General features: G+C 51.8%; 1 protein-coding gene across 1 annotated transcript in view; it reads right to left on the bottom strand.

Moving 5' to 3' along the window:
• Positions 1-27,750, bottom strand: part of Zan (zonadhesin) — a 113,261-nt gene that overhangs the window by 5,737 nt on the left and 79,774 nt on the right. Inside the window, 28 exon segments of the mRNA XM_036172373.1 lie at positions 777-916; positions 2,132-2,302; positions 2,926-3,094; positions 3,784-3,913; positions 4,725-4,969; positions 5,134-5,275; positions 7,771-7,988; positions 8,082-8,223; positions 9,123-9,340; positions 9,563-9,704; positions 10,488-10,705; positions 13,060-13,201; positions 13,616-13,833; positions 14,184-14,321; positions 15,901-16,122; positions 16,527-16,668; positions 18,025-18,242; positions 18,571-18,712; positions 19,602-19,819; positions 20,357-20,390; positions 20,393-20,554; positions 21,633-21,850; positions 22,237-22,378; positions 22,746-22,963; positions 23,350-23,491; positions 24,234-24,451; positions 24,858-24,996; positions 27,324-27,541. Of these exon segments, the coding sequence (XP_036028266.1) occupies positions 777-916; positions 2,132-2,302; positions 2,926-3,094; positions 3,784-3,913; positions 4,725-4,969; positions 5,134-5,275; positions 7,771-7,988; positions 8,082-8,223; positions 9,123-9,340; positions 9,563-9,704; positions 10,488-10,705; positions 13,060-13,201; positions 13,616-13,833; positions 14,184-14,321; positions 15,901-16,122; positions 16,527-16,668; positions 18,025-18,242; positions 18,571-18,712; positions 19,602-19,819; positions 20,357-20,390; positions 20,393-20,554; positions 21,633-21,850; positions 22,237-22,378; positions 22,746-22,963; positions 23,350-23,491; positions 24,234-24,451; positions 24,858-24,996; positions 27,324-27,541 (4,866 nt within the window).

Below are 27,750 nucleotides of genomic sequence, written 5' to 3'. Positions count from 1 at the left end.
AAAAAAAATGCTTCTGCTCTAGCATGAGGACTTGAGGTCGGTTCTCAGCTAGGTGTGGTGACATGCGCTTGTTATACCAGTCCTGAGGAGGTGAATACCTGAGGACACTTGGGGCTAGCTAGGCAGCCAGCCTAGCCTAATACCAGGCTTTGGGTCCCAAGGAGAAAGAGAGACCCTGTCTCAAAAAAACAAAGTGGGGCTAGTGAGATGGCTTAGTGGGTAAAGGTGTCCTGAACTCGATCCCTCCCACCTGGTGGACGGAGAGAACCAACTCCTGAAAGTTGTCTTCTGACTTTTACATGTGGGCTGTGGAACATGTGCACCTCCCCCCACACAATAAATAAATGTAACTCCCCCCCCCCCCCCCAGCAAAAGAACAAGGTAAATGACTCCTGGTCTCTGGTCTCTACACATATGCATGCATGCACCCAAACACACATGGACACACACATATACATATCCAAAAAGAAAAAAGAAAAGAAAAGAACAGAAAGAAAGAAAGAGAGAGAAAGAAAGAGAAAACCCAACAACAAAAATACAGGCAGAGAGGAGGGGGAATGGGATTGGACAGTGGAGGAGTGGGCGGGAGAGGGGTCAGTCTGGAATCCCTTCCTGCCTTGAACTTAGAAGAATCAGGCCAAAAGGTGGGTGGAGGAGGGTGGAGAAGGGTGGAGGGGGGTGGAGGGGGGTGGAGGGGGGTGGCCGCAGCAGAGCTGGGCAGAGGGCAGAATGCCTGAGGAGTCAGAACCAGCTGCTAGGCAGGAACAGAGCCTCACCACAGTGTGTCTGGTCCCGCCAGCCAGTCACGTTGGCACCGGCCTCCTGGCAAATGATGGCATATCCACTGAGGACCCGACAGCGAAGTTCCTCTTCTTCTTTGGTTTTCCAACCAGCGCACATGTCAGACATACAGTGCCTGGAGTAGGAGGGAAGGGTGGAGTAGGTGTGCTGTTAAGAAAGGAAGAGCAAAGAGATCCAGCCTTGCTGGAAAAGGGCCCAGGCTAAAGGGCTGGGGACATGGCTCAGCTGACAACGTGCTTGCCTTGCAAGAATAAGGACCTGTTTGATTCCTGGTCTCCATGTTAAAAACAAGCAGGGTGTGGTGATGTGTTTGTAATCCCAGTGCTGGTGAAGGGGAGACAGGAGGGTCCCTGAGGCTTACTGGCCAGCCAGCTTAGCCTAATCAGTAAGTCTTGGGTTCAAGTTAGAAACCTTGTCTCAGGAAACAGGGCAGAAGCTGGGGAGGCAGTGCTAGGAAACAGCACCTGCTGTTCAGGTGTGAGGAGCTGAGTTAGAATCCCCACCCAAGCCTGTAACCCCAGCCTTGCAGGGGAGTAAGACAGAAGGATCAGTGGGGCTCTCTCTCTCTCACAGTCTAGCCAAAAACTAGTGATCTGCAGGTTCTGTGTGAGACCCTGCCTCAAAGGAAGAAGGGAGAGAGAGAGAGAGAGAGAGAGAGAGAGAGAGAGAGAGAGAGAGAGAGAGAACACGCATAGGACCACTGATTTTCAATTCTGGTGCCGCAGCAACACACCTACATCCATGCTCACGCAAAAGGAAAGAAAGGGAAAAAAAATCAAGGTCCTGAAGGACACTTGAAGTTGACCTCTGACCTATACATAGTATGTACATTGAACAAACATATACATATCATCTCCCTTACAAATCCCCCCAAATGAATAAACAAAAGCTAAGGATGCAGCCTAGTTGGTAGAGTGTTTGCGTAGTATTCATGAAGCCCTGGATTCCATCCCCTGTACCACAGAAGCAAGGCATTGAGGTCCATGCCTATAATCCCAGCACTTGGGAGGTGGAGGCAGAAGGATCAGAAATTCAAGGTCATCCTTAGGTATATATTAGCCTGGGCTACACGAGACCTAAATAAATACAGAAGAAAATAGATTAAAAATAAACTAGTGAAGAGGGGCCTGGAACCCCACACAGAAAGTCGGCAGGCTGGAGGGATAGCTTGGGGACAAGGCATTGATTGCAGAAAGACAGGATGTAGAATAGGGGAGTCAGCAGGAAACGAAGTCACAAGGGAGAAGAACCAAGCCCACAGAGCTAGAGGGGGTCAGAGAGGAAAACCACAGCAGGAGTCTGGAACATTCTTGTAAGTACTGCAACTCACTGCTCAAAGGGCTCTGGGGCTATAATCTGGTGACAGGCAGCAAAGGGGCCCTGGGGGTCCACCAGCACTCTACAGGCCTGGGTGCTGCTGATGAGCGCTGTCTGCTCTGGGCTGCACTCTGAGAGCAGAAGGTCAGGCTCTCCCTCTCCTCCATCTTCTTCTGGCAGGGCCCTGAAGTAGGAATGGTAAGGGGCTGCGTGAGGCCGGGAGGGGGTGAACTTGAGGAGAAAAAACAAGTCTGTAGAAAGGCGAAGGGAGGGAAGGCCAAGGGCACCATGGGGATTTCCAATGAGCAGCTGTTCACACCGGTCAGTGAGAGACCGTGTGAAAGAAGGTGGAGGCCTTGGAAAAGAGAATGCTGGGTAGGGTAGACTAGCTGGAGATCTCCAGCTCAGAGGGACAGCACCTGCCTAGAATCCCCCAGTGAGGGGCTGGGATGTGGCTCAGTGGTAGAGCCCCTGCCTAGAATCCCCCAGTGAGGGGCTGGGGTGTGGCTCAGTGGTAGAGCACCTGCCTAGAATCCCCCAGTGAGAGGCTGGGGTATGGCTCAGTGGTAGAGCACCTGCCTAGAATCCCCCAGTGAGGGGCTGGGGTGTGGCTCAGTGGTAGAGCACCTGCCTAGAATCCCCCAGTGAGGGGCTGAGGGCGTGGCTCAGTGATAAGAGTACTTGAGTTTAATTATCAGTAAGGGGCTGGGGGTGTGGCTCAGATTACATGCATGAGGTTGTAGACTCAGTCCTCTACCCCTCCAATGAAAGAGACTCTTAGCCATCTTCCTAATCCCCAGCCCTCACCTTGGCAATCGGAAGTGGGTATCCACCTTCACCTCCCAACTGTCGCCAAAGGTATTGAGGTTTGAGGTGAGCATTCCATTGGGCAACATGAAATCATTGTCTCGGTTCTTGTCATAGTTTCCACACAGGCCCCGTATCAGCCCGTGGTACATGGTAGGCAAGGAGATCACTGCAGGACAAAACACGTGCCCTGTAGTGAGCCACAAACTCCATCTCCCACCACACTCTGAGTCTCCTCCTTAGGCTGGGGCTCTGTTCTCAGGTGTAACTCATCTTCCCACGACCTGCCTGTTTGAGCTGTGCCTTTCCATCTGCCATCCCAGAAATGGGGTTCCTATTTTCTGTGGTTACTGGTTTTACTGTTCTGTTTTCATTTGTGAGACAGGGTCTCACATAGCCCAAGCTGGATGCAAACCAGCTATGTAGGGGAGGCTAGCTTCAAATTCCTGATCCTCTTACATCTACCTTCCAACTGCTAAGATCACAGTTTTTTGATTTGGGTTTGATTTTGATTGGCTTTCTTTCTTTTCCTTTTTTTTTGGGGGGGGGTTTCGAGACAAGGTTTCTGTGTAACAACACTGGCTGTTCCTGGAACTCACAGAGCTCCACCTGCCTCTGCCTCCCAACTACTGGGATTAAAGGCATGTGCCACCACCCCCTGGCTTAATTGGGTTTCTTTGAGACAGTATCTCACTATAATCCCTGGATAGCCTGGAATTCACTATGTAGACCAAGCTGGTCCCAAACTCATTGAGGATCCTCCTGCCTCTGGTTCCTGAGGGTTGGGATTACACGTGTGAGCTAGCACCTCTGGCTCAGAGACGGATCTTCTGCTGTCTGGGTCCCTGTCTCAGTTACCTGCATTGTGTTCTCCATCAAAGTCTACCACCATTTCAAAGTCAGTGATGAGAAACAGCCGCTGTGCCCGCAAGATGATCTGCAGGTGGTTGTTTGGATTGTAGGGGACCGACACCTTTTGATTGTTGACCTTGAAACAGAAGACTGCAGCTGCATGGCATGCTAAGTAGGCCGCACTCTGTTGCTGTTGTCTGTGCCTGGCTTTGCCCAACTCCCCCACCCCACCATGATATTACTCCAGAGTCTTCACTAACCCGCTGTCAGAGACCTCCCTTATACCCCAGTTCCTTCCTTGCAAGACTCAGAGAGAGAGATGGCTCAGTGGGTAGAGGCACTTGCCACTAATTTGGAGGACCTGAGTTTCATTTCGAGGACCCATATGGTGAATGGAGACTCCCCTAAGTTGTCCCCATGCATGTGCATATAAAATAAATAAATAAGTGTGAAAGAGAGATGGCCCATTGGTTGACCTCTAGAGGTCCTGCATTTGGTTTCCAGAATCCTTGTTGGACTGCTCACAAGTACCTATAACTCTAGCTCCAGGGTGCAGGACACATTCTGACCTCTGTGAGTACTCATACATATGTGAGATGTGAGATATACTTATCTAACACACATACGCAAATATGTGAGTAAATAATAAATGAACATTTAAATAAACAAATATTAAAAATGAAAGACGTGTAAAAGAAAGCTGTTTTCAATCAGAACTGGGGATGCTTCAGCCCCATGTTCACGTGTGCATCACCACCGCTCTATCGCCTTCCCCCCTCTCAGCCTTTGTTCAGCCCCACTGCCCTGCGCCAACCTTTCCCCATGAAGTGACACCAACTTGGACTTCTAAGAGCAGTCTGCACCCCTGGAAACTCCCCGACAACGGGGCGTTCTGGCTTTGCCACTTCCGGGTGGCTCCTTCAGGCCTGGTCCTGCCCCTTACTCACCAAAACTAGCAGCCCTTCTTGGAGCTGGATTTTATAGCCATAGACGATGGTGGTCACTTCGTGCAAAGTCGGACTCTCTGTGGAGGTCACTTTGTTGCGCCCCTCTATGACCAGGTGCTCCACCCCCTCTGGGAGCTTGTCCACTGTCTTGATGAGGTAGTAGTTCATCCGACCCAGGAAGCGGTAGCTCAAGCCGTCAAAAGTGTGGTAATAGGGGTCCCCAAAGATGGTACACTTTTCCAATTCTGTCAAGAAGTGTGAGTACCAAAAAGGACCTTCGTCCAGTCACTGGTCTCCCAGAATCTCTCCCCTCTCCTAGGCCAGGGGCCCTGCCTCTCTCTCATTCCTTCAGCCACCAGGGCCCCTCTCCCCTTCCCCTTCCCCTTCCCCTTCCCCGCGGCGCCCTTACTGTTGGCGGCACAGCTACTGCTCCCATCTTCACTGTGCTGGCAGTGGGTCCCCGACGGGCAGCTGAAGTCCCGGCACTGCACGTCCCCACTCACGCAGGCACAGCTCTGGGTGCAGCCGCTAGAGACCCAGGCCTTGCCTACCTGCAGAGGAGAAAGGAAGTGGGGACCCGTGGTGAGAGATTCCCGCTTCCCGTGGGAATGGTTTACATTTACCCTCCTACTTGCAGGCCCCAAATCTATGAAGCCAACCGACCATGGATGACAATGTTTGGAAAAAACTGCCGCCAGCCAGCCTCTCTGTGAGGGGCTGTGCCTGGTCTTACTGTAGCTTGTTATGCCGTGTTTAGCTGATGTCCCTGGGAGGCCTGCTCTCTTCTGAAAGGAAGAGGAGGAGGAGTGGATCAGGGGGAAAGGGGGGGTAGAGGGTACTGGAAGGAGGGGACAGAAGAGAAGATGCAGTTGGGAGGTGTTGTGTGAAAAAAGAATAAAAGTGAAATAATAAAACTACCACATGGTCCAACTATCAAAAAAATTGCATCTATGGCTAGGGGTATTGCTCAGTGGTGGAGTGTGTGCACAGAATCCCCCAATAGGGGGTGGAATGTGGCTCAGCAGTAGAACCCCTAGAATCCCCCAGTGGGGGGCTCAGAGCATGGCTCAGCGGTAGAGTTAGTGCCTAGCATGAATGAGGCCCTAAGTTCTAGAAAGAAAATCTGCATTTTAATGTCATTATTCCCTAAATAACACAGCAGAACTATTTGTATAACTTTACACAGTCGTATCATTAGAATTCATGTAGAATTATTTAAAGCATATAGAAGATATACAAGTACTGTGTTATTTATTTGTGTGTGTGTGTGTGTGTGTGTGTGTGTGTGTGTGTGTACACATATATGCATGTGCTTGTCGAGAAGTGCCAAAGGACAAGTTTATTCCTCAGGAACTGTCTACCTTGTTCTTTGAAGCAGGGTCTCTCATTAAGTCCTGAACTTGCCAGGTAGGCTAGGCTGGCTGGCCAGTGAGCCTCAGGGATCTGCCTTTCCCACTTCTTCTGTGCTGGGGTTACAAGTAAATACACTATGTCTGACTTTTAAAAAATAGAAAAAACACATTTATGTTGGGCACTGGATGCCATAGCATGGGGTGGGGGTGGTGTGCACAGAGGACACTTCTTTCAGGAGACCATTCTCTCCTTTCCACTGTGTAGGTTTCTGGGATCAAAGTCAGGTCATTGGGCTTTGTGGGAGGTGCGTTTACCTGCTGAGCCACCTCCTGGCCCACACCTGGCTTTTTCTGCAGGGGTTCTAGGAATCAAACTGGCATCCTCATGCACAAGGCAAACACTTACTGACTGAGCTATCTGCCCAGTTCTGTTTGTTTGTTTAGAGAGCTTGCTTGGAGCTTCTGGCAGGGAAGCCCAGCTACTATGTACCCTTGACAAAAACAAAACAAACACCAAAAGCAGTCCTCCTCAACCAAATGGGCAGCTTGGGGAGGACCACATGTGGAGTGGTGAGGGGAAGGAGAAACCTGCCTAGCCAGGCACATTATCCAAATCAACCATGGGGATCACGGTGGTGACAGATGTCACAGCCAGATGGCCTTCACATTCTTTCTTATTTCTTGAAATGGAGTCTCTTATAGACCAGGCTGACCTCCAATTCCCTACGTAGCCAAAGAGGACTTTGAACTTCTGAGTCTTCTGTCGTCCTGGTTTATGTGGTGCTGGGGACGGAACCTAGGGCTCTGTGTGTGTCAAGTCCTCTCCCAACTGTGGTGCACTCCCAAGCCTACCACATCATTTTATATAAAGGTTTGAACATCTGTGTGTTTGGGTATCTTCTGGGTGTCCTAGAACCAAGAACATAACTCCCGTGGATGCCCAAGAACTGATGCAATTAGCCTTTTCTAGAAGACAGTAATAGTGCCATTTGAACCTTGGTATCATGTAGCCCTCCTGCTCAAGACATTGTTCTTGGTTCTTTGCTCTGTTTAGTTAAGATAAGGTCTTAAGTAGCTCAGGCCAGTCTCAAAGTCACTAGGTAGCTGAGGATAGCCTTCAACTTCTGATCTTCCTGCTTCTACCTCCCGAGTGATAGGACTCGAGGTGTGGACCACAAGCAACACTCAGCTCCTTTGTTCTTGGTGTCTTAACTACACTGCGTAGGAGGGGCTATTAGACCCATTTGCAGATGAGAAGTGGAGCAGCAGGGTTCTTCCTGTTCTGTTGACCTCTTCCTTGGAGTTTCAGCTGGGGGTATTCCCTGACACATTCTCAACAAGGGCTGGGAATGTGGCTCAACTGGTAGAGAGCTTGTCTATGAGGTACAACCCTGGGTTCCACCCCAAGCACCACATCACCCAGGCATGGTGGAGCAGCCTGCCATCCCAGCACTCAGGAAGTCAAAGCAGGAAGACCAGGAGTTCAAGGTCATCTTCAGCTATGCAATGTGTTTGAGACCAGCATGAGTTGTATGAGTCCTTGTCTTTGAAAAATGAAAAAAAAAAAAAAAATTAAACTCAATCTACAGCCTGCCAGCCTTCACACTCCAGGGCCAGTCATATAAACAGAAGCATCCAAGTCTGAGAATGGCAGAGAGTGCCCATCCCCAATCCCACTCTCCAAACCAACTCACTGGGATGAAGTCACCCTTGACATCCTTGCAGCCGCATTGGTCTTTATGCACACATGTGTCCTTATTGAGCAGGTAGCCAGGTTGACAGACACAGCCTTCCTTGCAGGTGGGGGCGACTTTGGTGCTGATGCCCTCACAGTGGCCATTCGGGTTGGAGCAGGAAGGTAGACAGGGGGGAAGGCAGGTGGTGTATAGGCTATTGTCTGGGCACTTCAGAGCTATGGGGAGGAGGAGAATAGGGCTCGCGCCATGCCTCGGCTTCCTGCAGCTGTGAGCTGCTTCCGTCCTTCCCTTCCCTTGGGCTCCCTTACTGTTGGAGACACAGTTATTGCTGCCATCTTCATATTTTTCACACTGGGTCCCCGAGGGGCACTGGAATTTTTGGCACTGAAAGAGTCCTTCCTTGCATGCACAAATCTGGGTACAGTGAGTGGAGATCCATGTCTGGCCCGTCTGCAGGAGCCACAGGAAGGGAAAGAAAGAGAGAACACAAGCTTGTTCTACAAGACACACTTAGCTTTCTGTCCCAGAGTCTCACATTTGCCCTCTGTATCTGCAGGTTCCATATCTACTGAGTCAACCAACTACAGATGACAAAACATTTTTTAAACGGCTGCTGGGACTGTGGGCATAACTGAGTCTGACTAGAATGCTCAGTGAGGGGGTGGGAGCATGGCTCAGCAGTAGAACAATTGCCTAGGATTCCTCAGTGAGGAGCTGGTGGTGTGACCCAGTAGTATATAGAGTACTGGCCTAGAACCCCCAGTGAGGTGTTGGTGGGTGTTGCCCAGTGGTAGGTCCAGTACTTATTTAGAATCCCCCAGTGAGTGTCAAAGGTGTGCTTCAGCAGAGAACCAGAATCCTCCACTGAACACTAGGGCATGTGGCTCAGTGGCAGAGCATTTCCCTGGCACATGCTAAGACCCTACCAACCTTCAAACCTCTGGGCTAACCATAGGAAGAAGAGCATCCAGAGAGACAGAGAAAAGGAGAAAGTAGTCCTAATCCTAATTTTAAAAATCTAGGTGTGAGTGTGTGTGGGAAAGTGTGGGCATACATCCATGTTGAGGGTAGACACTAGGTTTGGTCCTGGCCTTCCGCTTTGCATGAAAACAAGATTCATTCTGTCTCTGTCTCTGTGCTGCTAGTGACTGCTTGTGTACACTACCATAGTTGGCACCCACATTTCTTGGGATTTCCCTGGCTTCACCTCCTTCCTCTAGCATAGTAGAAAACTGGGGTCACAGTCAGCTTCCATGGGTAGTGGGGAATTCAACCCAGGTTCTCACATTCAGGGAGCAACTCACTGAGCCGACTCCCACTCACTCACTGCAGTCTCCTCCGCTGCTCACCTGGATGAGGCTGCCGTGGGAAACTCTGCAGGCACAGTGGCTTCTGAGCACACACTTGTCACTCTGCAGCACGTAGCCAGACCGGCAGACGCAGCCCTCCCTGCAGGTGGAGGGGACCTTGGTGCTGGAGCCATCGCAGAGGCCCTCTGGGTCCGAGCACGAAGGTAGACAGGACGGAAGGCAGGCAGTGTAGAGGCTGTGGGCCGGGCACTTCAGAGCTTTGTGGTGGAAAAAGGCTGGCATTAATGTAGAGAACCAGAGGGGCCCAAGGAAGCAGAGGCCACATTCGAGAGGGTGGGCAGCACAACTAAGACGCTCTAGGCCTTCCTCTGATTGGGTGTGGACTGTGTGTCCTCCCCGAGAACTAATGCCCTTCCCGCCCTTTCTCGGGTTCTTCCGCCCACGAGCACGTACCCCATCCTTCCTCCACAGCTTCCTACCGTCGCTGGCACAGTGACTGCTGCCATCTACACTGTGCTGGCAGTGGGTTCCTACTTGGCATTTGAAGTCCTGACACTGGACAGTCCCTCCCCTGCAGGTACAGCTCTGGGTACACCCACTGGAGATCCATGTCTTGCTTTCCTGTAGAAGCCACGGGAAGAGGACGGAAGTGAGGATGGCAGCGACGGGCTGACTGGCTGTCTGAGGGGCTTACGTTTGCTCTCCCTGTATGCAGGCTCCACATCTACTGAGCCAATCTACTGTGGGTGGAAAACACTGAAAAGAACTGCCACTCTGACTGTGGAGCTACCCTGGCTTGACTACAATTCCCAATGAGCAGCGGAGGATATGGCCTAGTGATAGAGCAATTGTCTAGAATCCCAAGCGACAGGGGTGAGCCTCAGCAGTAGAGCACTGGTCTAGCGCGTGCCAAGAACTGACCAACCTTTAGCTCCAGGGCAAGCCATATATACAGGAGCATCACACAGCAAGACAGAAAAAAGGAGAAAATGACTCCCAAGTCCACTTTTTCAAAAGTGTGTGTGTGTGTGTGTGTGTGTGTGTGTGTGTGTGTGTGTGTGCACGTGCGCACATTTATGTTTAAGTATGTGTGAGGGTGGGCATATACTCCTGAAGTCAGAGGGCATTCTCAGGTGCGGTCCTTGCATTCCACCTTGCACTGAGACTGACTCTCCCTCCCCCACCTTGGTTTTGATGATGTTCACCACTATGAATACGAGAATGTCTAGCCTGCAAGTCTCTGAGGGTTGTCCTGTTTGCCCCTCCCATATTTCAGCAGGAGCTCTGGGATTACAGACAGACTACTGTGCCCAGTTTAACTGGATTAAGGGACTTGAACTGAAGTCTTCCCCCACTGAGCCATCCCTTAGCCCTCACTAATCCCATTTTTTCACGTCCACTCACTGGAATGAGAGTGCCCTGGGGATCTCTGCAGCCACACTCAGTCCTGGGTACACACTTGTCACTCTGCAGCACATAGCCAGGTTGGCAGAGGCAGCCTGTCGTGCAGACGGCAGGGACTTTGGGGCTGGTGCCCTCACAGAGCCCATCAGGATCCGAGCAGGAAGGTAGACAGGAGGGCAGGCAGTTGGTGAAGTGGCTGTGGGCTGGGCATTGAGGGGCTACAGAAAGGAAGTGGGGCGGCATTAGTGGAGAGGGCCTGAGATGCCGATGGAAGCAGAGGCTTCAGAAACCAGACCAACAGAGCTTGCTTGTGGGTTTTTTCCTCCTTTTATTATTTGTTCAGCAAACTGGAAGTGAGCATGGACAGTGTGCTAATTCCTGAGAGAAGAAGAGAGCCGAACCACTGGGAAACCAACACTGAGCAGAGGCCCTGCTGTGGGTCCCCAGACCCCTCCCCTTGTGGAACCTCCTACCTCTGATCTCTAAGGCCCAGGAGACTAGGCTCCTCTCGCCCTGCCTCTGGTTCCTCCAGTCAGGAGCACACCCTCACCACCGTCCCTAGTGGCGCCCTTACTGTTGGAGGCACAGTGACTGGTGCCATCATCACTGTGCTGGCAGTGGGTGTCCGAGGGGCAGCTGAAGGTGTGGCACTCGATGGCCCCTCCCACGCAGGTACAGCTCTGGGTGCAGCCACTGGAGACCCAGGTCTTGCCTGCCTGCAGAAGTCAGGGAGGAGAGAGTGAGTGAGGAGAGAGTGAGTGACTCTAAGCAGCCAAGCTCAGTCTCCAGGTTCCACACGTACTGAGTCAGCCAACCACAGTGAGAACAGCTGCATCTGGACTTAGAGATAGCTCAGGGGCACATGGCCTGTGTAGGATCTACTAGGAAAAATGGAGAGGTGGGGCGCTGCCTTAGGTATTTGGCTACATTCCCCAGTGAGGGGCTTGGGATGGGATTCTACATAGAAAGTCTGCCTTCAATCCTGAGTTATGGATGAGGGAGCCTGGATCAGAGGCAGCACACTTGCTTAGACTCCCTGAGTGAGGGGCTGGGGTGTGACTCAGTGGTAGAGCACCTGCCTAGAATCCCCCAGTGAGGGGCAGGCTGAGATGCTCAGAAGAAAACATTTGCCTAGCATGTTCAGGCCCTGACTGATCTTCACAATTCAGGGCCAGCCATACAGACAGATGCATCCAAGATAGAGGGAAATAGACAAAAGGAAAAGGTCATCCACAATCTCCCCCCCCCCCCCGGAGAGGGTAGGTAGCCTTTTGGTGTTTGTGTCAGTGTGTGAGAGAGTACAGGTGTGCACACACGGATGTGGGAAGACAGCCACAGGTGTTGATTATGACCTTCTATTTTGTAATGAGACATGCCCCTGCACAGCTGTCATTGTTTACCTCTAGATACAGAAGACTATCTGGCCCCCAAATTTCAAAGGATTCTTCTGTGGCTCTCCCATAACCCAATAGCAGCCCTAGGATTATAGACATAGGCTGTCCCATTTCGTTTACATGGATAGTGAAGATTAGAACTCAGACCCTCAGCTGGCCATGGTGGCACACATTTTTAATCCCAGCACTCGGGGGGCAGAGGCAGGCAGATCTCTGTGAGTTCAGGCCAGCCTGGTCTACAGAGTGAGTTCCAGGACAGCCAGGGCTACAGAGAGAAATCTTGTCTCACAAAACCAAACAACAAAAGAACTCAGATCCTCACACTTTCAGAGCCAACAGTTAACTCAGTCATTTTCAAACTCCCCCACAAATCCCACGTTAGATTCCCACTCACCAAGATGAGGTCGCCGTGGGCATCTTTGCAGTTACACTGAATTTTGGGAATACACTTGTCATTACTCAGCACATAGCCAGATTGACAGATGCAGCCTTCCTTGCAAGTGAAGGCTTTGGGGCTGGCACCCTTGCAGAAGCCCTCAGGGTCCAGGCAGGAAGGCAGACAGGAGGGAAGGCAGTTAATGTAGCGACTGTGAGCTGGGCACTGTACAGCTATGGAGTGGAGAGAGAATAAGGTTAGTGGAGAGGACAGTGGAGGGAGGGGGGCAGGAATTAGGAACGAGAAAAATGAGACAGGGCAGAATGGCCAACTGAACTCAGGGTTTTTCTCCTTTTGTTACTCATTCAGCAAACCTTTACTGAGCACAGACTGTGCCAAGCCTGGAGGAAAGAAAGTAAGAATGGTTTTTCTCACCTCAGTGTGGGGAATTAACTGTTAAGAGACTAGCACTGGGAAGGACCATTTGGCAAACATTTACTGACATGGGTTGTGTGTAAGAAAAGGCAGCTCTTCCAAGGTAACATGGGACACTAATTCTGATGGTCAGTTTTAACTTGACACATTGTAGAGTCATCTAGGAAGATGACTAGCCTAGGCAAGGTCTCCAGAATCCCTTCCCACCCTGTTATTGCCTCCAATCCCTGAACTCCCAGGCCCAGGGGACTGAGCCTTTTCTTGCCCTGCCTCTGGTCCCTCCAGTCTCTAGGGCAGTCTCCCCACCTCCCTGCCTCTGGTCCCTCCAGTCTAGGGCAGTCTCCCACCTCCCTCACGGCTCTCTTACTGATCTCGGCACAGTCACTGCTGCCATCCTCGATGTCCTGGCACTGAGTCCCTGAGGGGCACTCGAACTCGTGGCACTGAACAAGTCCTCCCTCGCAGGTACATTTCTGGGAACAGCCTGTGGCGATCCAGGTCTTGCCTGCCTACAGAAACCACAAGGAGGATACAGGCAGTAAGGACAAAGGGTCCAAGTGTAAGAGACAGGCGTAGGCTGCTGTCTGAAGGGCTTACCTCTGCCCTCCTTACCTGAAGGCTCCACATCTATTAAGTCAACTAAGTACAGGTGGGAAGCACAGGAAAACTATCTGGAGCTACTTAGCAGTAGAGGGCTTGTGTAGATTCCACTAAGAAGAAGGTGGGAGCAGGTCTCTGCCTTAGATTATCTGTCTAGAATCCCCCAGTGAGGGGCTGGAATGTGGCTCAGTAATAAAGCATGTTCCTAGCCTGTTCCAGGCCCTGGAAAACTCCAGGGCCAATGATAGAGTCATGTACATCCCAGGCTCACTGAACAGAGGGAAGAAGGAAGGGCCCCAATTCCAAAATCTATGCTCACTCACCGGAATGAGGGCACCCTGGGAGTCTTTGCAGCCGCACTGAATTCTGAGGACACACTTGTCCTTATTGAGCACAAAGCCGGACTGACAGAGGCAGCCTTCTTTGCAGGTGGAGGGGGCTGTGATGCTGGGGACCTCACAGTGGTCATTCAGGTTGGAGCAGGATGGGATACAGGAAGGCAGGCAGTTGGTGTAGTAGCTGTGGGTTGGACATTTCAGAGCTATGGGGTGGAAGGATATGGGATTAGTGCATAGGGCTTGAGAGAGCCAAAGGAAGTAGGGGGCTAAAGAAATTAGGCGGGGCTGAAAAACAAGAAGAGCTGCGACTTTTCCCTCTGTCTGTCCACACAGCAAACCCTTAGTGAGCATGAACTGCACCAAGTCCTGAGAGAAGAAAGCAAGGAGAGTGAGTCTCCCAAGGCAGTGTGGGAGGCAAACCTCTGAGAGCCAAGCGCTGGAAAAAGACCCTGCTATGGGCCGCCAGAATCCTCCCCACGTGGTACCTAGTATCCTGACCTCTCATCTATCCAGCCATGGACACACCCTCTCCATTTTCCCATGGCTTCCTTACCTACTTTGACACAGTGACTGCTGCCGTCGTCATCGTCCTTGCAGTGAGTCCCTGAGGGACACTGGATGTTCCGGCAATGAATGTTTCCTGCCACACAGGTACAGTTCTGGGTACAGCCTCTGGTAAGCCAGGTCTTGTCTGCCTGCAGAGATCACGAAGAGAGAAAAGAAGGAGATAGAGATGGAAGTTCTAGGAAGACAGCTTTATGCCATGTCTGAAGGACTCACATTTGTCTCCTCTGTTCACAGGTTTCACTCCATAGAACCAACCAACCACAGGTGGACAACACTGGGAAAACTACTACAAATGGGAGTTTTGGTGTATCTCAGTGGGAGTGTGTCTATGTAGAATCCCCAGATGAGGGATAGGTATGTGGCTCAATGGTAGAGCCCCTGCCTAGAATCCCCCAGTGAGGGGCTGGGGTGTGGCTCAGTGGTAGAGCACCTGCCTAGAATCCCCCAGTGAAGGGCTGGGGTGTGACTCAGTGGTAGAGCCCCTGCCTAGAATCCCCCAGTGAGGGGCTGGGGTGTGGCTCAGTGGTAGAACACCTGCCTAGAATCCCCCAGTGAGGGGCTGGGGTATGGCTCAGTGGTAGAGCCCCTGCCTAGAATCCCCCAGTGAGGGGCTGGGGTGTGGCTCAGTGGTAGAGCCCCTGCCTAGAATCCCCCAGTGAAGGGCTGGGGTGTGACTCAGTGGTAGAGCCCCTGCCTAGAATCCCCCAGTGAGGGGCTGGGGTGTGGCTCAGTGGTAGAGCCCCTGCCTAGAATCCCCCAGTGAGGGGCTGGGGTGTGGCTCAGTGGTAGACCTGTGGCTGAAAATTTTCCTGTAGGGGTCTAGGAGCATAGATCAAGGCTGCCTAGTACTTGTCTTGAATCCCCAAGTGATGAACATGTAAGGGAGACATCTGGTCAAAAGGTAGAGAGCACTTGTAACGCACGTGCTAGGCCTGACCAAGCTTCATGCTGCAGGGCTAGCCATACAGACAGAGGAACCCCAGATGGACAAAAGCAAGGGAAGGAGAAATGGCTGCCAATCCCACTTTGAAAACAATCTTTGACTATACTTATCTGTGTGCACACACATGTGCATATGCCATGGCACACGTGTGGTGGTCAGAAGACAGGTTGCTGGAGTCAGTTCTCTCCTACCACATGGATTCCAGAAATTGGCTTGGCCTATAGGCAAGTGCCTTCTCCTATGGAGCCATGTTCCAGGCACACTACCTTTTTAAAAATTACCTTTTTTATGTGCATTGGTGTTTTGTCACAGGTGTTGGGTCCCCTGAACTGGAGTTACAGACCGTTGTGAGCTGCCATGTGGGTGCTGAGAATGGAACCTCTGCCGGAGCAGCCAGTGCTCTTAACCACTGAGCCATCTCTCCAGCCCCTACTTTTTTTTTTTTTAAACGAATCTTGTGTATGTGTGTGTTCTGTATTCAATTGTGGCACACATATGTGTGGAAGTCAGAGAACAAATCTTGAGTGTTGGTACTTACCTTTTACCCCACATTCAGATATCCAGACAGCACAGAGTACCAAGCTCCTAAATTTTGTGGCTTCTCCTATCTCACACAGAAACCCTGGGATGACGCAAAGGCCTCCTGCCAACAGTTCCCTGGACTGTGGAGATTCCAATCACATCCTCCACTTGTGCTGACTCAGGGCCTTACTCACTGAGCCATCTGCCCAGGCCCACAAGTCTGACATCTGGCATGCACTCACCGGGATGAGAGCACCCTGGGCGTCTTTGCAGCCACACTGAATTCTGAGCATACATTTGTCATTATGTAGCACAAAGCCAGCTCGACAGATGCAGCCCTCCTTACAGGTGGAGGGGACTCTTGGGCTGGTGCCCCCACAGAGGCCTTCTGGGTCCGAGCAGGAAGGTAGACAAGAAGGTAGGCAGCTGGTGTAGCGGCTGTGGGCGGGGCACTGTAGAGCTGTGGCAAAGAGAGAGTAGTGTTAACAGAGACGGAGAGAGGGGCCCAAAGACACAGAGGCTGCAGAAACCAAGCTAGGGTGAAGTACCAACACATCTTGTGCTTTCCACTTTTTTTGGTTTTATTTTTCCTTTAGCTGTCCATTCAGCAACCATTTACTGAGCCTGGGCTGAGTGCCAGTCCTAAGGAGGAACAAACGAATGTATCTCCCAAGTCAGTGTGGGAACTTAGCCATTGAGAGACTAATACTGAAAAGGGATGCAGTCCACAGTGGGCCTCCTAAATTCCTCTGTATTGTGGTCTTATGTTCAACCTCCAAAGCCAGGAGACTATGCTCCTTGCCCTGCCTCTGATCCCAGCAGCCACGAGCACACCCTCCCTGCTTTCCCCTATTCCCCTCTTACGGATTTTGGTGCAGTTAACCTGGCCATCCCGGCCATCCTGGCACTGAGTCCCTGGGGGGCAGCTGAAGCTTCGACATTGGATGGCCCCTCCCATGCAGGTACAGCTCTGGGTGCAGCCACTGGAGACCCAGGTCTTGCCTGCCTGGAGAAGCCAAGGAGGAGAAAGGGAGTGAGGCTGGAGAGGCTGATCCAGGGATACAGCCTCACTTCCTATCTGAACAGCTGCAGTTTGCCCTCTCTATCTCTCTATAAGTTCTACATCTATTGAGTCAAGAAACCATAGGTGGAATGGATTTGAAAAGAGAATTGTATGTGGGTTAGGGGGATTATCAGCTCATTGGTAGATCATGGTCCTAAATCCTTAGTAAGGACCTCTAAGAATAGCTCAGTCATACAACTCACCTGCCTAGAATCCCCAGTGAGGGGCTGGGGTGTGGCTCAGTGGTTGAGCACCTGCCTAGAATCCCCAGTGAGGGGCTGGGGTGTGGCTCAGTGGTAGAGCCCCTGCCTAGAATCCCCCAGTGAGGGGCTGGGGTATGGCTCAGTGGTAGAGCCCCTGCCTAGAATCCCCCAGTGAGGGGCTGGGGTGTGGCTCAGTGGTAGAGCCCCTGCCTAGAATCCCCCAGTGAGGGGCTGGGGTGTGGCTCAGTGGTAGAGCCCCTGCCTAGAATCCCCCAGTGAGGGGCTGGGGTGTGGCTCAGTGGTAGATCACCTGTCTAGAATCCCCCAGTGAGGGGCTGGGGTGTGGCTCAGTGGTAGAGCACCTGCCTAGAATCTTTAGTGAGGGGTTTGTGGATGTGGCTCAGTGGTAGAATCTTCCACTGATGGACTGGAGGTGTGGCTTAATGGTAGCACTTGCCTAGCCTATGCCAGAATCTGACAAACCTTCAAACTCAAGGGCCAGACATACAGACAGGAGCATTCCAGAAGGAAATAGATGAAAGAAAAGTAGCCCACAATCCAACTTTTAAAAAAAATCTTTTATATGGCTCCAGGGATGGCTTAGCTGTTAAGAGCACTTGCTGCCTTGTAGAGGACCCAGATTCAATTCCCAGAACCCACATGGCACCTTCCAGCTAGCTCCTGTAACTCTTAATTCCGGGGGGATCCAATGCCTTCTTTTGACCTCTGTGGGCACTAGGTTCCCAAGTGAGATATATGAATATATGCAGTCACTTGTACAATCAAATAAAAACAAATCTTTTTAAAGATTGTAGTGTGTGTGTGTGTGTGTGTGTGTGTGTGTGTGTGTGTGTGTGTGTTTATTCATGTGTGTGAGTGCTGATCACAGGTCAGAGGACAATTTCAGCTACTGGTTTCTGGGGATGCTCCTGTCTCTGCCCACCATTTTTTGGTAGAGTGATTGGATTGCAGACACAGGTAACTGTGACCATCTATAGTGAGTTGTGGAGATTCAAACTCAGGTCCTCACACTTGCACAGGAAAGCAACTGACCCACTGAGCTAGCACTCCCAATCCCACTGCCACACCCACTTACTGGAACGAGAGCACCCTGGGCGTCTTTGCAGCCACAGTGAATTTGGAGCACACACTTGCCATCATTCACCACATAGCCGGGTTGGCAGAGGCAGCCTTCCTTGCAGGTGGAGGGGACGTGGGGGCTGGTGCCATCACAGTGGCCATCCAGATCGGTACAGGAAGGTAGGCATGGGGGAAGGCAGTTTGTGTAGCGACTGTGGGCAGGACACTGCAGAGCTATGGAGTGGGGGGAGATTGGGGTTACTGGATGGAGTCCAAGAAAGCAGAGAAATGACCCACAGAGCTTCAGGATTTTCCCCTATTGTTATTAATTTAGAAAATATTTCCCGAGCATGGGGGTGTGTGTCAAGCCCTTTGAAAGGTAAGAAGATGGGGAAGACTCATCATTGGGAGAGCAGTTCTGAGAAGGTCTCAGCAGAGCCAAAGGTCCACAGACTGCCCCACTGTGGTACCTAGTACCCAACCTCTGAGGCCCAGGGGACTAAGCTCCGTTTCGCCCTGCCTCTCATCCCTCCAGCCATGAGCACAGCCATGGCTTCCTTACTGATTTTGACACAGTGGCTGCTGCCATCATTGCTGTCCTTGCAGTAGGTCCCTGAGGGACATTGGAAAGTCCTGCACTGGATGGTCCCTCCCATGCAGTTACAGCTCTCAGTACAGCCTCTGGTGATCCAGGTCTTGCCTGCCTGCAAGAGCCATGGGAAGAGAAAGAAAGAAGAAAGCGCTCAGTTCTAAGGAGACAGCCTCACTGCTCCAGGGTATGTAGGCTTGTCCTCACTGTCTGCAGGTTCCACATCTACTGAGTCAGCAACCTACGGTGAAAAATATTGGAAATATAATTGCATTAGGGGATGTGTGCACGTCTTAGAGGCATAACACCTGCCTGGAATCCTGTCGTTAGGAGTTGGAGGTATGACTCAGTTATGGACAGCCTGCCTAGAATTCTCAGTGATAGAGTACTTGTCTATCCTGTGCCAGGCCATGACCATCCTTCACACTCAAGAGTCAGCTCTAAAGACAGGTGCATCCATGCGGTGGCGAACACTTTCACTCCCTAGCACTCAGGAGACAGAGTCAAGCAGATTTCTGTGAGTTCGAGACCTGTCCAGTCTGTCTATGTAAGTTTCAGGACAGTCAGGGCTATATAGAGAGACCCTGTCTCAAATAAACAAAACAAAACAAACAAAAATACAGGCACATCCCAGGTCAACAAAAGCAGAGGGAAGAAGTTCATTCCATTTTTATTTTAAATCTTTATGCGTTTTCATGTATGTTCATGTGTGTGGGAGATTTGTGCATGTATGTGTGAAGGTCAGAATACAGCCTGGGATGGTGGTCCTTACCTTCTACCTTGTGTTGCAAGGCTATGTGTCTCTGTGCAATCATCAGAGTAGCTAGCCTACAAGTTTCGAGGGATTCTCTTTTCTCCCAGTAGAAGCTAGAAGCTACCACACCCAGCTTACGTAGGTTCTGGAGATTCAAACCCAGGCCCTCACACTTGCAAGGCAAACATTTTACCCAGTGAGCCATCTCCTTAGCCACCCACCAGTCCCTCCTCGTTCCACCCCAACTCACAGGAATGAGGCCACCATGGGCGTCTCTGCAGCTGCATTGGATTCGGAGCACACACTTGTCATTATTCAACAAGTAGCCAGGCTGACAGAGGCAGCCCTCCTTACAGGTTGCAGGGACTTTGGAGCTGTTTTCCTCACAGTGGCCATCCAGAATGGAACAGGAAGGTGGACAGGAGGGAAGGCAGCTGGTGAAATGGCTGTGGGCTGGGCACTGCAGAGCTTTAGGGTAGAGAGAGTGGAGTCAGGGAGGGGACCCAAGCAGGCTTGGCAAAATAAGCAATAGCTCTTTAGGCCTTTAAAAAAAAATTTTTTTTTTAATTTTTCGAGACAGAGTTTCTCTGTGTAGCTTTGCGCCTTTCCTGGAACTCACTCTGTAGACCAGGGTGGCCTCGAACTCACAGAGATCAGCCTTGCTCTGCCTCCCAAGTGCTGGGAATAAAGGAGTCTGCCACCACTGCCTGGCCCTAATTTTTTTTTTTTTTTTTTTTTTTTTTTTTGTTATTCATTCAGTAAACTTTCACTGAGCATTGGGCTGTGTGCCAAGTCTGGGGAAAGAAGGTTAAGAGTAATTTGTTCCTGGTTCAGCATGGGAAGACTAAGAACAATGGCTCTCCCAAGTAAGCATGGGAGGCTGACCAACGAGAGACTTGCACTATAGCAGGGCCCCGCCCAGCGTTGGGTCCAGAATCTCTCCTCACTGTGGCACCTCCTATCCCAACCTCCAAGGCCAGAGGACTAAGCTCCATCTTGCCCTGCCCCTGGTCCCTCCAGCCGTGAGCGCACCCATCCCTCCTCCCCTGTGGCTCCCTTACTGATTTTGACACAGTGACTGCTGCCGTCACTACTGTCCTTGCAGAAGGTCCCTGAGGGACACTGGAAATTCTGGCACTGGACAGCTCCTCCTGTGCAGGCACAGTCCTGGGTACAGCCCTTGGAGATCCAGGTCTTGCCTGCCTGCAGAAGTCATAGGAAGAGGAAGTGAGGGTGGTAGAGCTTGTCCTAGGGAGACAGACTGCCCTTCTGTCTGAAGTACATGCATTTGCCCTGTCTACAGGTTTCACATCTACTGAATCAACCAACCAGAGGTGGAAAATATTGAAACAAGAATTATAGCTAGGACAAGTGGGTTAGCTCAGTGGTAGAGCACCTGCCTAGAATCCCCCAGTGAGGGGCTGGGGTGTGGCTCAGTGGGAGAGCCCCTGCCTAGAATCCCCCAGTGAGGGGCTGGGGTGTGGCTCAGTAGGAGAGCCCCTGCCTAGAATCCCCCAGTGAGGGGCTGGGGTATGACTCAGTGGGAGAGCCCCTGCCTAGAATCCCCCAGTGAGGGGCTGGGGTATGACTCAGTGGTAGAGCACCTGTCTAGAGTCCCCTGTGAAAAGCAACATGAGAGGCTCCATGGCAGAGTGCAGGCCTATAATACTCAAAAGGGGTCTCTGAGCAGGGCTCAGGTACACAGTTCACTTGCAAACAGTCTTCATTGAGAGGCCAGGTGCATGGCTCAGTGGTAGAGCACTTGCCCAGCAAGTGCCAGGCCCTGACCAACTTTCAAACTCAAGAGCCAGCCGGAGACAAGTACATGGAGGTCAGAGGGCAACTTGTGTGAGTCAGTTCTTGCCTTTCACCATGTGGGTCCTGGTGATTGAACTCGGGTGTTCAGGCTTGAAGGCAAGTGTCTTTACCAAGCTATGTCTTTGGCCCTCTACTTTTTAAAAATGAATCTTTTAGTATTTATATGTATGTACAGTGTGTGTGTGTGTACAGGAGAGGCAGTCGGGGAACAGGCTCAGGTGTTGGGTCTCACTTTCTCCACTTTGGATTGAGACAGGATATCTCAACTCTCGGAATTTATTGTTACCATTGTTCTTCACAGTAAATACCTGGCTAGCTAGCTTGCAAGTTTATGGGGATTCTACTCCCAGATTAACATGGTTATATGGGATTTAAGCTCAGGTCCCCACACTTGGACAGCAAGCACTTGATTCAGTGAGCCCTCTTCCCAGCGGCCCCACTCCCACCTCCCACACCCACTCACCGGAATGAGGCTACCATGGACATCTTTGCAGTCACAGTGAATTCGGAGAACACATTTGTCATTATTCAGGAAGTAGTCAGGTTGGCAGACGCAGCCCTCCTTGCAGCTGGAGGGGACTTTGGGACTGGTGTGCTCACAGTGGCCATCCAGATCGGTACAGGAAGGTGGGCAGGAGGGAAGGCAGTCAGTGAAGTGACTGTGGTCTGGGCACTGCAGAGCTAGGGGTGCAGAGAGAGTAGGGTTAGTGGAGACAAGAGGGGCCCAGGAAGCATAGGCTATGGAAACCAGGCTAGGCACAATGACAAGAGGATTTGGGCCGCCCCCGCCCCCCCCCCATCCATGCCTTCATTATTCATTCTATAAACATTTACTGAGCATGGCCCTTGTGACAAAGTCCTGAGAGTGGAAAGTAAGAAGAAGCGCAACCAGGTCAGTGTGGGAGATCACCCACTGACAGGGGGTCTGCTGCAGTCCCCAGAACCCACCCCCACTGTTGTAATTTTTACATCTGGCCTCTGGGCTCAGGAAGAAGCGCCTTTGTTATTTTGCCTCTGGTTCCTCCAATCAGGACCCCACCCTCTCCACACTCCCCAGGGCGCCTTACTGATTTTAGCACAGTGGCTGCTGCCATCATTGTTGTCCTTGCAGTAAGTCCCTTGGGGACACTGGAAATTCTGGCACTGGATGGTGCCTCCCATGCAGGCACAGCTCTGGGTGCAGCCTCTGGTGATCCAGGTCTTGCCTGCCTGCAGAAGTCACAGGAAATGGAAGTAAAGTCCAAGGATGGTGTCTTTTTTAGGGGTATGTGTGTGTGTGTGTGTCCCCATGTAAGTATACGCATATGATTGTCCATGATGGCCAGAAGATACATCAATCCCTTGGAGCTGGAGTTACAGGCGTTTGTGAGTAGCTAGGATCCAAATTCCAATCTTCTTGATACAGTGGCATATGCTCTTAACCACAGAGCCATCTTTCTGGCCCCTAGTTCTCAGGAGGTGACCTCACTTCCTATCTGGGGTACTTCTGTTTGCCCTCACTGTCTACAGACTTTGCATCAGTTGAGTCTCCCAGCTATCTCCCGCCTCCACCATTCTGATCTCCCAGTTCACTCACTGGGATGAGAGGACCCTGGGTGTCTTTGCAGTCACAGTGAGTTCTGAGCACACACTTGTCATTACTCAGCACATAGTCAGGTTGACAGACGCAGCCCTCCTTGCAGGTAGAAGGGACTTTAGGGCTGGCGCCCTCACAGTGGGCATCTGGGTCCGAGCAGGAAGGCTGACAGGAGGGAAGGCAGTCGGTGTAGTGGCTGTGGGCCGGGCACTGCAGAGCTTTGGGGTAGAAGTATAGCGGGGTTAGTGGAGAGGGCAAAAGGAAGGAGAGGCTGTAAATACCAAACTAGGCAAAAGAACAACGGAGTTTGGGGCTTTCTTCCTTCTTTAGTGTTCTTTTAGCAAATATTCACTGAGGATGGGCTGTGCGTCCAACACAGAGGTCAGATGGAAAGAATGGTTTCTTCTAACTCAGTGTGGGAGACTAACCCTGAGAAGGGACTCAGCCACAATCTGTGTCCCCAGAATCCCTCCCTCCTATTGAATCCCAGAATTCCTACTTGGACCCTCCTATCAATGACCTCATAAGTGAGGACTAAGCTCCTTCTTGCCTCAGACTCGTCCAGTCATGCACACACCCTCTCCACCTTCCCCACGGCTCTTACTTATTTTAACACAGTCACTGGTGCCGTCATTACTGTCCTTGCAGTAAGTGCCCGAAGGACACTGGAAATGTCGGCACTGAACAGCCCCTCCCATGCAGGTACAGCTCTGGGTGCAGCCTCTAGGAGTCCAGGTCTTGCCTGCCTGCAGAAGCCACAGGAAGAGAAATGGAGTGGGGACAGAGGGCTAGTTAAAGGAAGACAGCCTTACACCCATCTGCAGGACTTTTCATTCCCCTACCGTTCTACAGGTCCCTATCTATTGAGTCAGCCACTGGCACGTGGAAACGAGTTGAAGAAATAGCGCACCTGTGGTGGGTTTAGCTCGGCAGCAGAGACTTGACTAAAATCTGACAGTGAGGAGCTGCTGACTCTTTAACAGAGTGCATCTGTCTAGAATTGTCCAGTGAAGGGCTGGGGCATGACTCAGTGATAGAACAACTGCCTAGAACCCCACAACAAGGGGCTGGGAACGGTTCTCAGGGGAAGAGCATTTGCCTAGCCTATGCCAGGACAGATGTTTCTTCACACTCCCAGGCCAGCCATATAGACATGAGCGTCCCAGACAGAGAGGGGCAGACAAAAGAAAGAAGAAGAAAAGAGGAGGAGGAAGAGGAGGAGGAGGAAGAAGGGGAAGGAGGAGGAAGAAGAGGAGGAGGAGGAGGAAGAAGAAGAGGAAGAGGAAGAAGATGAAGAAGCCAACAAAGAAGAAGAGGAGGAGGAGGAGAAAGAGGAGGAAGAGGAGGAGGAGGAGGAGGAGGAGGAGGAGGAGGAGGAGGAGGAGGAAGAAGAAGAAGAAGAAGAAGAAGAAGAAGAAGAAGAAGAAGAAGAAGAAGAAGAAGAAGAAGACGAGGACGACGACATTCCCATTATCCATTGCCACTCACCGGGATGAGAGCACCCTGGGCACCTTTGCAGCCACAGTTTATTCTGGGGACACACTTGTCTTTATCTAGCACAAAGCCAGAGTGGCAGAGGCAGCCTTCCTTGCAAGTGGAGAGGACTTTAAGGCTGGTGCCTCCACAGTGGCCCTCTGGGTCCAAGCAAGAGGGTGGGCAGGAGGGAAGGCAGTCGATGAAGCTGCTATTGGCCGGACACTGTAGAGCTGTGGAGTGGAGGGAAAGCAGAGTTAATGGAGAGGACCAGAGGAGGCCCAAGGAAGCAGAGGCTTCTGTGCAGAGATCAGACTTGACAGAATGACCAGGAGATCCTTCTCCACCTCACCGCACTTACTATCCATTCAACAAGCATGCACTGAGCATGCCCTGTTTGTCAATCCACGAGAGAGAAAGTAAGAAAAATGGATCCCCCAAATCAACGGAGGAAACTAAACATTGAGACTGGGATTGAGAAGGGACTCGGCCCAAGCTTGGCTCCACAAACATCTCTCTACTGTGGTACCTTCTTTCCCCAAACCTCTACAACCCAAGGACCCGAGCTTCTTCTCGCCCTGCCTCTAGTCCCGCTACTAGCCGCCAGCACAGTCCTCCATCTTCCCCCAGGCCCCTTACGGATCTCAGCACAGTGACTGCCATCATTGTCACTCTTGCAGTAGGTCCCTGGGGGACACTGGAAATCCAGGCAGTGGATGGTCCCTCCTGTACAGGTACAGCTCTGGGCACAGCCTTTGGAGACCCAGGTCTTGCCTTCCTGCAGAAGGCATGGAAAGAGACAGGAAGTGAGGAAGGAGAGGTTGGCTAGAGAGGGCCTCACCTGTCTGAAGGGACTTAGGTTTGCCCTCCCCATTGCTACTGCACATCTACTGAGTCAACCAACAACAGGTAGAACATATTTGAAAACGTATTTCCTTCTGTTGCTGTATGCCATCACTCACCAGAACAGAACCTGCCGAGACTCTCCCAGTGAGGAGGCGGGGGGCATGGGCTATCAGCAGAATTTCTGCCTGGATTCCTAGGTCAGGGTACTGGGGGAGTGGGTCAGGGGTAGAATGCTGGCCCTGAATCCTACAGTAGGAGCCTGGAGAGCATGGCTCAGTTGCAGAGCACCTGACTAGAATCCTCAGTGATGGGCAGTTGTGTGGCTTTGAAGTAGAATACTTGCCTGGAATCCTCCAGTGAAGGGCTGGGGAGTGGTTCAGTGGTAAAGCCCATGCCTAGAATCCCTCAGTGAGGGGCTGGGGTGTGGCTCAGTGATAGAGCCCCTGCCTAGAATCCCCCAGTGAGGGACTGGAGTGTGGCTCAATGGTAGAGCACCTGCCTAGAATCCCCCAGTGAGGGGCTGGGGCGTGGCTCAGTGGTAAAGCCCCTGCCTAGAATCCCCCAGTGAGGGGCTGGGGTGTGGCTCAGTGGTAGAGCACCTGCCTAGAATCCCCCAGTGAGGGGCTGGGGTGTGGTTCAGTGGTAAAGCCCCTGCCTAGAATCCCCCAGTGAGGGGTTGGGGTGTGGCTCAGTGGTAGAATACCTGCCTAGAATCCCCCAGTGAGGGGCTGGGGTGTGGCTCAGTGGTAGAGCCCCTGCCTAGAATCCCCCAGTGAGGGGCTGGGGTGTGGTTCAGTGGTAGAGCCCCTGCCTAGAATCCCTCAGTGAGGGGCTGGGGTGTGGCTCAGTGGTAGAGCCCCTGTGTAGAATCCCCCAGTGAGGGGCTGGGGTGTGGCTCAGTGGTAGAGCACCTGCCTAGAATCCCCCAGTGAGGGGCTGGGGTGTGGCTCAGTGGTAGAGCCCCTGCCTAGAATCCCCCAGTGAGGGGCTGGGGTGTGGCTCAGTGGTAGAGCCCCTGCCTAGAATCCCCCAGTGAGGGGTTGGGGTGTGGCTCAGTGGTAGAATACCTGCCTAGAATCCCCCAGTGAGGAGCTGGGGTGTGGCTCAGTGGTAGAGCCCCTGCCTAGAATCCCCCAGCGAGGGGCTGGGGTGTGTCTCAGTGGTAGAGCTCCTAGAATCCCCCAGTGAGGGGCTGGGGTGTGTCTCAGTGGTAGAGCTCCTAGAATCCCCCAGTGAGGGGCTGGGGTATGACTTAGTGGTAGAGCACCTGCCTAGAATCCCCCAGTGAGGAGCTGGGGTGTGACTCAGTGATAGAACACCTACCTAGAATCCCCCAGTGAGGGGCCGGGGTGTGGCTCAGTGGTAGAGCCCCTGCCTAGAATCCCTCAGTGAGGGGCTGGGGTGTGGCTCAGTGGTAGAGCACCTGCCTAGAATCCCCCAGTGAGGGGCTGAGGGTGTGACTCAGTGATAGAGCACCTGCCTAGAATCCCCCAATGAGATGCTGGGGTGTGGCTCAGTGGTAGATCACCTGCCTATCCTGTGCCTGCACCTGAACAACCTTCACATTCCAGCACCAGCCATACAGACCAGAGCATCCCAGGTGCAGAGAAGCAGAAGAAATGAGCTCATGGCTCCCAATCCTATATGGGTTTCATTGTCACTCATTTGTGTGTTTGTCTGTCTGTCTGTTTTTGAGACAGGTTCCCACTACGTAGTCCTGGCTGGTCTAGAACTTGTTATGTAGCTCAGGTTGGTCTTGAAATTTTAGAGATACATCTGACTCTGCTCTCCAAGTACTGGGATTAAAGGCATGAGTTATCACATCCCTCTTTCTCTCTCTCTCTCTCTCTCTCTCTCTCCCCCCTCTCCTCCCTTCTCTCTCTGTGTGTGTGTGTGTGTGTGTGTGTGTGTGTGCACACTTAGACATGAAGATCAGAGGATAATTTCAAATGTTGGACTCATGCTGTAGCTTGTATAGAAAATTCAGTCTCTCTGTGTCTGCCTGTCTTTTTACCTGTCCTCTTTGTTTTGGTCCCTGCTGCACACACAAGACTAAGCTAGCTCTCACATTTCTGAGGACTCTGCTGTCTCCCTTCCCATCTCCCACTAGAAGCCCTGAGCTCATAGACATCGGCTACTGTGTCCATCTCATGTGGGTTGTGGGGATTCAAACCTAGGTCCAAACACTTGCAGGATGAATACTTTATAATGGTGCTATCTCCACAGACCCCACCAATCCTACCATCCATGCCCACTCACTGGGATAAGTGCACCCTGGGTATCTTTGCAGCCACACAGAGTTCTGAGCACACACTTGTCATTCTGCAGCACAAAGCCAGATTGACAGATGCAGCCTTCCTTGCAAGTGGAGGGGACTTTGGGACTGGTTCCCTTACAGAGGCCATCCGGGTCCAAGCAGGTAGGTAGACAAGGGGGCAGGCAGTCAGTGAATAGGCTGTGGGTTGGGCACTGCAGAGCTATGGGATAAAAATAGAGTGGGGTTAGTAGAGAGGCCCAGAGGGTGTCTGAGGAAGCAGAAACCAGGCTGGGCATAATGATCAAGAGACCTTGGTTTTTGTTGTTGTTATTTATTCAGCAAAAATTTACTGGGCATGGCCTATGTGCCATGTTCTGAGAAAAGAAAGTTAGAATAGATCTCCCAAGTCAGTGTCAGAGACTATGAGAG

This window comes from Onychomys torridus, chromosome 22 (assembly GCF_903995425.1).
Source record: "Onychomys torridus chromosome 22, mOncTor1.1, whole genome shotgun sequence".
Lineage (NCBI taxonomy): Eukaryota > Metazoa > Chordata > Mammalia > Rodentia > Cricetidae > Onychomys > Onychomys torridus.
The sequence above is the reverse complement of the archived record's forward strand: the minus strand, read 5'-3'. Positions and strand labels throughout refer to the sequence as shown.